This window comes from Coregonus lavaretus, assembly GCF_964263955.1.
Source record: "Coregonus lavaretus genome assembly, contig: HAP1_SCAFFOLD_171, whole genome shotgun sequence".
In the NCBI taxonomy this organism is placed as follows: domain Eukaryota; kingdom Metazoa; phylum Chordata; class Actinopteri; order Salmoniformes; family Salmonidae; genus Coregonus; species Coregonus lavaretus.
The window spans coordinates 533,846-544,364 of NW_028160460.1; the positions used below are offsets into that span (position 1 = coordinate 533,846).

The 10,519-nt window shown below is 39.8% G+C and overlaps 1 protein-coding gene across 1 annotated transcript; it reads right to left on the reverse strand.

Annotated features, from left to right (window-relative positions):
* Nucleotides 1-363: 363 nt before the first annotated feature.
* On the reverse strand, nucleotides 364-10,108 carry LOC311121811 (GTPase IMAP family member 8-like). Its single transcript, XM_084196255.1, has 6 exons — nucleotides 10,020-10,108; nucleotides 9,242-9,322; nucleotides 8,277-9,049; nucleotides 5,004-5,097; nucleotides 3,733-3,822; nucleotides 364-3,105 (listed from the first exon to the last, which is right to left on the reverse strand). Exons 2-6 carry the CDS (start codon nucleotides 9,318-9,320, stop codon nucleotides 2,219-2,221), a joined length of 1,923 nt encoding a protein of 640 aa, XP_084052381.1. The 5' UTR covers nucleotides 9,321-9,322; nucleotides 10,020-10,108; the 3' UTR covers nucleotides 364-2,218.
* Nucleotides 10,109-10,519: the final 411 nt, after the last annotated feature.

Genomic DNA, 10,519 nt, shown 5'->3' on the forward strand with positions numbered 1-10,519 from the left:
GCCTCCCGAGCCCGTTGGGGAGTTGCAGCGATAAGACAAGATTGAAATTGGGGAGAAAAAGGGAGTAAAAAAACTACAAACTAAAAAAACTACTGCAATCCTCAATGAATTCATTCAACACCAGAGTCCTAACCTACCCTAGAGGCACCAGGGAATCAAGGAAGTTTGTCGGTTATTCCAACAATGGGGGGCACTAACACTAAAGGAGGATTTACCTAAATTGGTCGAGACCAGAGGAACCTCAGGAGCTAACTAATCTTACGAGCGGCTTTGATAGCTCATTCTTTCATACGTTAGCAACGAAGTTAGGTAAGTTGGAAGCTTGTGTAGTAGAGCTTTGTAAACAAAAAGGGAGTAATGAAGTGATCTATGGGACTTTAATGTGGACCAGCCAACCTTTTAATACAGGATGCAGTGGTGAGTATTAAAACTGTCACCTGTGATAAAGCGAAGGGCGCTATGGTAGACAGCATCCAAAGGTCAACAGTTGGAGCAATGGCATACATAACAGTGATGTCTGCATACAGATGACTAATACAAGTTTTAACAGATAGACCAATATTATTTATATTAATAGTAAAGAGAACAGGTCCCAGTACCAAGAAACTAGACTTGACACCATCAGAAATAACACATTGAGTCCTGTCTGACAGATAATTCTCAAACCACTGCCTGATTCAGGCCTATTTCAGTCAACCTTTGAATGAGTGTGATGGTCAATAGTGTCCAAGGCCTTGGAAAGGCAGCACAATAATTATTCTGATCTAAGCAATTGAACACATGTAAAACAAGCATAGCAGCTGAAACTGTGTTATGTCCAGGTCTAAAACCGGATCGGTGCACATTAAGAATAGAGTGAGAAGTTTAAAAAGTTCTTAGCTGACAGTTGGCCAGGGATTCTAAACTTTGGAAAGGCAAGATCATTTGCAAATTGGACGGTAGTTATCTAAGTCAGAAGGATCTCCTCCTTTATGTGTCGCTTTCCAGACCTTCGGGATAAACAATTGTAAAGTTAAAATATATCAATGGTTCTGTGATAAGTGAAAGTAAGAAGGGATTATGTGAATCAGCCTCTATGGATTTGTTTTACTTTTTTACCATCTTTAGCAAAGTACTTAGTACATCATAGACATCAAATGGTTGGAATGAAAATAAAGTATGCGAGTCTGTTAGTGCATTATTATCTACAAGGTGAGGTGACTAGAGGACTCTCTCCAGTAGAATGATATGCATTTTCAGAGATTATCCTTTCAAATATTTGGCCAGCTGAAGCAAAATGGTTTTTCAAAGTACCACAAATTAAATTTTTCTCTAGTATGGGACCAGGGGCTGTCAAAACCTGCTGGGACAACAAGGGGGTGGAGTTGTTTAAAATGTTTTACCACTTTCCAGAAGTTAGCATGTATAGCATGTATATTATAGAGATCAGTCCTTTCGGGAGCCCAGATAATTTATTTATAAATCCCATCATTGGATAGTTTGGTAGTTGGGTTTCCCAAGGGACTTCATAGGCCAACATAGCTAACCTAAATTGTAAATATAAAAAAAAGGGTTGCCTGGTAATGTGTATGTATCTTTCAAATCTCTGAATGTCCTCAAACCATTACTGACCACATCGGCAAGGGTACGGCTTCCACATTTGGACCATTGGGGGGATGCAAATGACCGCCCTCCACATAGCAATGCATAATACCCAACATCTGATCTGAGGGTGGCTTTTGACCTTTATTTTTTCTTAATCATTGTTGGGAAAAAATGTGATCCAGATCAGATGTTGGGTACTATATTTATTGAATAGTATATGAATCCTATCAATTAAAAGGGACAATTTGGGCGCAATAAATTAGCAAAATTTCTCAGAGATCAAATTATATTTATATTACATAACAAAATAATTCAATAATTCATCACCACGGCCAGACCCATGGGGCGGCGCGCAATTGGCCCAGCGTCGTCCAGGGTTGGGGAGGGAATGGCCGGCAGGGATGTAGCTCAGTAGATAGAGCATGGCGTTTGCAACGCCTGGGTTGTGGGTTCGTTTCCCACAGGGGGTATGAAAAATAAAAAATAAAAATAAAAAATAATACAAAAATGAAAAAATAATGTATGCACTAACTGTAAGTCACTCTGGATAAGAGCGTCTGCTAAATGACTAAAATGTAAATGTAAAATGTAAATCTTAATTTCTAAACAATCTGAGATGGTGGATGTGGAAATCTTACTCCTTCTTCTCTTTTGAGGAGGAACCTGATTTGAAATAGGTTCCCATGCATTCATAACCTTTCCAAGCGGCTGCTGCAGCCCCTGCTGCTAACGACAACGGAGAGCCGTACACGGCTCCCAACCCCAATGCAGCCGTACTGACAAGCGCTGACCACTTGCATTCAGTCAATTTATCTTCTCTTCTTCTGCTTTCTTCCTCCTCCTGTCTCCTCTCTCTCTCTCTCTTCTCCTCTTCCTGTCTCCTCCTCTCCTTTTCCTCGTTGATCTTCCTCTGGGCCTCCTGGTACATCTCGTTGGTGTAGTGTTGTCCTCCATTCCTCTTCACCATCTCCTCTATCTTCTTCAGCAGCTCTGGGACCTGAGTGTTATCTCTTCTCTTGTCATTATTTAGGGAGTGATATCTGCCTCCACAGATATTGATGAGTTTCCGTAGCTCTTTGCTCTTAGCCAGAAACTCCTCCACTGATTGGCCCTTCAGTTGATCTCCATGTGTGAACAGCAAGATGGTGTACATTGAGGCTTCTTCTCCAAAGTTCTCCTGGATCCACTTCACAGTGTTCTGCTCCTCCTCTGTGAACCTCCCCAGTCTGATCACCAGCAGGAAGGCGTGAGGTCCTGGGACTGACATTTCTATACACCTGACTATTTCACTTGTCATCTCTTCTTTAGACATTGCTGTGTCATAGAGCCCCGGGGTGTCAATGACATCAATCTTCCTCCCATCCACCATTCCACTCTGTTTTTCACTCCGTGCAGTCACAGACACTGGAGAAGCCTCCACGTTAAACACTACACTCCCCAGGATTGTGTTTCCTGTTGCACTCTTCCCTGCTCCAGTCTTTCCCAGCAGAACTATCCTCAGGTCCGAGGGCTGGCCTGAAACTGTGGAAACAGACAAGAAATGCTTGATTTGATAGTGGGTGTCTTGATAAAAGGCTACTGAAAACTCTGTGTATTTCCATGCATATATGTATGTGTGTGTGTGTGTCTGTATGTGTGTCTGTGTCTTTCCTGGTTGAGGGTTGACAAGACATGAACTGCTTTTCTTCAAGTAAAATAATCAAATAACATTCAGCTCATACACCCATATATATCCCACAGTACATGCCACCAGGGGTCTCTTCACAGTCCCCAAGTCCATAAAAAAAAAAAAAGATTAAACAACTTGTCATGGAATGGCGGGAACTGTGAAGGGACACAAACACAAACACACTCATATTTTTTTATTGTATTGTATTATTATTATTATTATTATTATTATTATTATTATTATCATTATTATTATATATATTTATGTATTTATTTGTGTGACTGTCCTTGTCCATCAGTGTTGTGTTATTTGTCATGTTTTGTGTTTTTTGTTGACCCCAGGAAGAATATCTGCTGCCTCTGCAAAAGCTAATGGGATACAAACAAACAAGTGTGTAGTGTGTGTGTGTGAGTGTGTATTGTGTGTAGTGTGTGTGTGTGTGTGTGTGTGTGTGTGTGTGTGTGTGTGTGTGTGTGTACCTTGGCATTGACCAGTGAAGTCTTGCAGACAGAGTATCAACAGGAACAGAATCTTCAGAATCCTTCCTCTTCCTTGAGCCATTACTACTACTGCAGCCAATCAAAAGCATGGAAACAGATGATGACCTCGTTACAAAATACAAAGTCCACATTTCTTCGGTGACTCATCCGAGAGTGTTTGGCAAAGTTCCAACGTTTACAGATGAGGATGAATTAAATTATATATTTTTCTCAGCTATTTGACTTTCAAACAATAAAAACAATAAAACTATAAACTATAAAAAGAGTAATGATATATGGTATAACTGTCGATAAACACAGTACATTCCATAACAACGTAGCCTATATCAGGTGGACATATTTTACTTATATGCATATCAAATGACGATCTAAACATGGTTATTATTCTACCGTTGCCTGGCTGCTACGTGTCAAGACCAGATAAACCAGTTAGAGGTTGTGTTACCATTAACATCACAGCTACTGTGTAAACAGACAGGAAAAGTTCAAACAATAATTAAGTGGAATCAGTATAACTGAAACCAGTGCTTAATATCTCAGAACACAAAGGGTGCGTTACTCTGCTCAGACGTTGCTGACGCCAGATCTTACAACGCCTGGATAGGTATTTTACATATCAGCTAACCACATCATGTGTTTTAGCAATCTGTCAGTCAACCAATGGTTGACGCATGCAACGTCTAAGCGGTGGAGCGCGACCTTAGTCAGTACTGACAGAAACCTGCAGGTGTGTCCCTCACAGCAACAACCTGCAATAAGATGGTTGTTGACCCAAGATCGGCCCCCTTGAACAAGATACAGTATACTACACTAAACAAGGTAAATGTTTCAGGTAAAAGTCAAACCATGTTTCTCCTTTCACTGTTCTACAATAATAAAACGTGTATAAATACAAACATACTGTACAGCATAATGTGGTCCTCTGTAGCTCAATTAGTAGAGCATGGCGCTTGTAACGCCAGGGTAGTGGGTTCAATCCCCGGGACCACCCATATGTAAAAATGTATGCGCACTTGACTGAAAGTCGCTTTGGATAAAAGCGTCTGCTAAATGGCATATTATAATGTGATTGTTAACAGCTACATATTTTGATGATAAGTGATGTAATCATATGATTATTTATGCATAAATGTTAACAGACCTGGTATCAATAACATGTCTACTTTATATTGTGCGACAGTTATTCAAATACTGTAGAGTAGATTGTTGTACAAAATGTAATTAGTAAGGAAGTTAAGTTGAATACTCACTTTTAGTGTGGTTGCACAGATCTGTTAATTGTTGTTCCATGTTGTCACTGAGAGAGCTGAAGAAGCGCCCAATGTGCTGCGCCTTACATTCTGTTAAGTTTCATATTCCCAGCATCTAGTCATTTCAAGCCAATGAGAGAGTGTTGCTAGGCAAACATTATTCTACTTAGGATAGGCAGAGTCTGAATTCTGATTGGGTGTCGCTGTTTCACCTTACATTCTGTTAAGTTTCATTTTCCCAGTATCTAGACATTTCAAGCCAATGAGAGAGTGTTGCTAGGCAAACATTATTCTACTTAGGATAGGCAGAGTCTGAATTCTGATTGGGTGTCGCTGTTTAACCTTGGCTGCTTGCCAGAATCAGAAGCTAGGCCACATCTATGGGTAAAATGAAATGTGTTGGACACATAGACATCTCCTTCTGGGGGGGATAAAGGTTAAAAATGAAATAACAAATAAAACTACATTTTCAAATGTAGCTATATACTGTAGTTGTAACTTTATAGTTGCCTAGCCTGGTCCCAGATCTGTTTGTGCTCTTTCCAACTCCATAGAGTACCACAGTATGAGTCATAATACCCATAAAACCTAGCTGTCAAACAGGGAAATGGTTCCAATCGTTTTTCCACCATTTTAATTTAGAAAACATTACTTTACTTGACACCCAGCATCATAATACATTATGACACGGTCATAACCATGTCATAATATGTCATAACAGCTGACATACCTTGTCATAACCTGTCATAATATGGTCATAACACTGTCATTACATATATGTAGACCTGTTGTGACATATCTTGCATTATTTTATGGCTGATTATGACACCTACAAAAGAGTCAAAACCCACAAAACCTACTACGGTAGTTATTTTATGGCTGGTTATGACACCTACATAAGAAAAAAAGAGTATATACATGAAATGTAAAACAAGATCAATTCATTTAATTATAGTCTTGTTGACAATATGGAAAAATCATACAACACTGGATACAACTGTCACCGTTTCATTTATCTAAAACACTTTTATGAAGACTACTTAAGGATGGCTAACTGCTAAATTATATTTTTATAGATTATTATTATTGTTATTATAGAATTATTCAAGACACAATCAAAGTAGAAATGTAGAAATGTCTTGCTCAACTAGGCTTCCTGCATAATGGCGGGCGGCCGCCAGCAGGCTCAACAGAATCTCCGTCCACAACTAGGGGAGGATCCTGCCGGGAGGATCAGCCCCCAAAGATATTCAGAATTATGAGTGTTTTGCTTCAGAATCTCTATATAAAAACTTGGTAACTTCCTGTGGTATCCTGCTCTCTCTGAAATCTAAATCATACAAGTCTGCATGCTGTTGTTTCAGACCTGGGTCTCTGTCTTTCGTTCACACAGGATGGAACAGCTATACAGATACTTTACTTGCCTGATACACCACCTGCATGATACACCGCCTGCATGATACACCGCCTGCATGATACACCGCCTGGGTCTTCTACCTCTCTCCACCTTTCCTCCATTTTCTCTGTGTTTATTGTAAGTGTATAAACAAATATTTTTGAAGTAATCTTTGTGATAAGCTAATGTATCTTGGCAAAAACTGTATGTAAAATAGAAAATGGAACATGTTCATATTTTGTGATATTTTCACTAGGTTCAATGTAAGTAAAAAAGGCAATTGGCAAGATAATTTTAGTCATCAATCTATAACGTGCCTTGGATTGAAACCAGCCAGTATGTCTATAGAGTGTCATCATTCACCGTGATTGTCCTACTAAAGGCTCCACCACTACAGCCTTTCTTAAACTAGTTTGTGCCAGGGACCAGCAAGGCCTTCTTCCTCTGGGGACCACTTCGGTAATAAATGATTGACAATCACTTTTTCTTCTTATTTATTCCCAATAGTTTATCCTCTAGAACTGGGGACAAGCTGTGATGCCCCGTAAACATCGTGACGTATTTTATTACGCCATAAGTTTTGCCCCGCTACTGAACCGACAAGCGTAGTGTTTGTAATGCAAGATAGAAATCGCATTTATTTTTGGGAGATTGACAAAATATGACATGTTTTGTATAGTTACTTTTTCTTTAACTTGTTTCTCTAACTTTATAGCAAGTCAAGTTATCTTGCTGTGCAGAGTAGCTAGCTAGCTAAAGGCTAGGTTGAAGAAACCACTGTAGATAGAGACCTCAACCTAATAATTATTATAATAAACAAACGTCATTACCATCACAATCAATTTAAACGGGAGGCAACAGGCATATAATATCATTGACTTAGCAGCCAATGTGTATTATTTAACATTACTATTAAAATAGTACTTACTTATAGGAATGGGTAATTGTTTACAAGTTGCTAGCTATCCCATAAAGCCATCACATGAAAACCACATATGTGACTCGTTTCAGGAAACTAGGCGTATGTCGCGGGTCACTTCACAGGAGAGCCATTTGAACGTAAACCTTTTTTTTACATCTTTTTTTTTATTATCAAAATGTGTTTTTGGGCAGAAATGCCTTCTGGAACATGTGAACTTTCATGTGCCTTAATAACAAACTTGTATGCCATCTGTAAATACGAATAAAATTTAAAATTACGAGGCAAGTTGGTTTAGTCAAAGAAAAAGACAGCAACCTTCCCGCTAGCCATGATTGGCTGAGATAATGAGTGGGCTGGACATGCCAAGATATGAGTTCGGATTGGTCTGCCATATTTCAGCTGCTCAGTATGTGTAGGTAATCCTGTCTAATGCAGCTTTTTTTTTTTACGTATCACGTAGTAAAACTGCGGAAGTGTTGCTCTCCACACTTTCTAGAGGACTGAGTTTTGAAATCAGTGGAAGTAATGGGAACAAGGCTTGAGTCTATTCATTATGCAGCCACTGCTTTCCCTGGCGTCAATCAGATTGTGAAGGGAAGTAATCCTTGAATTTGAGAAGATGTGATCCCATCTATTTATGCATGTGATCCATATCCACATCACCCTGGTCATGTGATCCATATCCACATCACCCTGGTCATGTGATCCATATCCACATCACCCTGGTCATGTGATCCATATCCACACCACCCTCGCCATGTGATCCATGTCCACATCACTACCATTTAATACTATATATCCCCACTAAATACATACACTACCATTGCATAGCATATATAGCATATTTATAACATTGCAAATGGTTTTGAAATAACTGTTATATCATTCAGTAAATACCGTTGCCATACGCAGTGAAACGTTAAGACCAACTGAACGCACCCCTGGTATTTTAAACGCCTAGCATCTCCTTAGTGCATTCAAACCCTTGGCTGAGGCCTGCAGTTATACCTGCTGCCACCAATACTGGTGACGCATAAAACATCCCTAGTCCTGTCGTAGCTAGACTGCCGTACGCTGCCAGTTTACAGTAAAACATAATCTCCTCTCTGATCTTTCTCTGAGTCTCTTCATAGTCAGCGCTGGTGTAGTGTTTCCCTCCATTGTACTCCACCATCTCCTCAATCTTCTCCAGCAGCTCTGTAACCTGAGTGATGTCTCTTCTCTTGTCATTGATTAGGGAGTGATATCTGCCCCCACAGCTGGTGACAAGCCGCCGTAGCTCTGGGCTCTGTTTTAGAAACTCCTCCACTGATTTCCCCTCCAGTTGATCTCCATGAGTGAACAGTAAAATGGTGTACATTGAGGCATCTTCTCCAAAGTTCTCCTGGATCCACTTCAGAGTGTTCCTCTCCTCCTCTGTGAACCTCCCCAGTCTGATCACCAGCAGGAAGGCATGAGGTCCTGGGACTGACATATAGATGGCCTTTTCTATTTCACCTTTCATCTCTGCTTTAGACATTGTTGTGTCATAGAGCCCCGGGGTGTCGATGACATCAATCTTCGTCCCATCCACCACTCCACTCTGTTTCTCACACTGTGCAGTCACAGACACTGGAGAAGCCTCCACTTTAAACACCTTTTTACCCAGGATGGTGTTTCCTGTTGCACTCTTCCCTGATCCAGTCTTCCCTACCATAACTATCCTGAGGTCAGAGGACTGGCCTGAATCTGTGAAAACAGACAAGTAGTGCTTGAGTTGATAGCGAGTGTCTTGATACAAGGCTACTGAAAACTGTGTGTGTGTGTGTGTGTGTGTGTTTGTCTCTGTGTGTGTGTGTGTGTGTGTGTGTGTGTGTGTGTGTGTGTGTGTGTGTGTGTGTGTGTGTGTGTGTGTGTGTGTGTGTGTGTGTGTGTGTGTACCTTGGCATTGACCAGTAAAGGATTGCAGACAGAGTGTCAACAAGAACAAAGTCCTCCGAGTCGTCCCTCTTCGTTCCATCTCTGTTACAATGGCCAATCAAAAACATGGAAACAGACGATGACCTCATTACAAATAAACAAAGTCCACGTCTTTTTGGCCGAGTTCCAATTTTTGCAAATGAGGATCAATTAAACTGGAATTTCTTCTCAGCTATTTGACTTTCAAACAATCTAAACTATAAAGAGAGTAATGCTATGTGGTATAACTGTAGCGGTAACAATCCTAGATGTGTGGGGACTGTATCTCGTGGAAGGTATGAATAGATTCATCAAAATAAATTTTTTAATGAAAATATGTCAATCATTATTTGAATATGTTAGTAACACATTGTATAAAAGTAATAATGCCCTCGAAGCCGGTGTTTAGAGGATATATTGGCACCGTGGTACAACATCTAACAACACCCGTGACAATAACACCGGCTTGTCAGGCATTATCAGTTTATTATATATTTTTTCTCAGCAATTTGTCTTTCAAAAAATCTAAACTATAAAAATAGTAATGATATGTGGTATAACTGTCGATAAACACAGTACAGGTCAACATAATGTACCCATAAGATGTATCAAAATCTAATTACATTCTAAGCATGGTTATTTATGCATGAAGGTCAACATACCTGGTATCAATTAAATGTTTACTTAATGTTGTGCTATAGTTGTTAAACTGTAGATTGTTGTACATTTAATTAGTAAGGCAGTTAAGTTGAATACTCACTTTTAGTGCAGTTGTACTGATCTGTTAATTGTTGTCCCCTGTTGTGACTGTGAGAGCCTATATTCAGAGTTAGGTTTTGTTTTCCATGTAACTAGTCATTTATAGCCAATGAAAGAGTGTTGCTAGGCAAAAATAATTCAATTCAGGACAGGCAGAGGCTTAATTCTTATTGGGTGTTGCTGTAATCAACCTCCTCCTGACAAATTAACTTTGGCTGTCTGCCCAGAATCAGAAGGTAGGCCACATCTCTGAGTAAAATGAAATGTGTCTGACACCTTTAGGGGAAAAGGTATATGATTGTTGTTGTTTTTTCAGCATTTTAAAATGTAACTATGTATTTGCCTAGCCTGGTCGCAGATCTGTTTGTGCTCTTTCCAACTCCATTGATCACTATCAAGCCATGACAATGAGTGACAATGAGTTGGAATGATAGCACAAACAGACTGACACTCAGGGTGTTAGTTGCCTAGGTCTTCTAATGTAAGCATTGTACATCATTT

Excerpts from the sequence above, each read along its gene's own strand:
- LOC311121811 (XM_084196255.1), bottom strand. The coding sequence starts at position 9,320 with ATGGAACGAAGAGGGACGACTCGGAGGACTTTGTTCTTGTTGACACTC. Across the intron at positions 5,098-8,276 it reads GCACTAAGGAGATGCTAGGC|ACAGAATGTAAGGCGCAGCA; the intron begins GTTTAAAATACC and ends ATATGAAACTTA. Across the intron at positions 3,106-3,732 it reads CTTCACTGGTCAATGCCAAG|TTTCAGGCCAGCCCTCGGAC; the intron begins GTACACACACAC and ends CTGTTTCCACAG.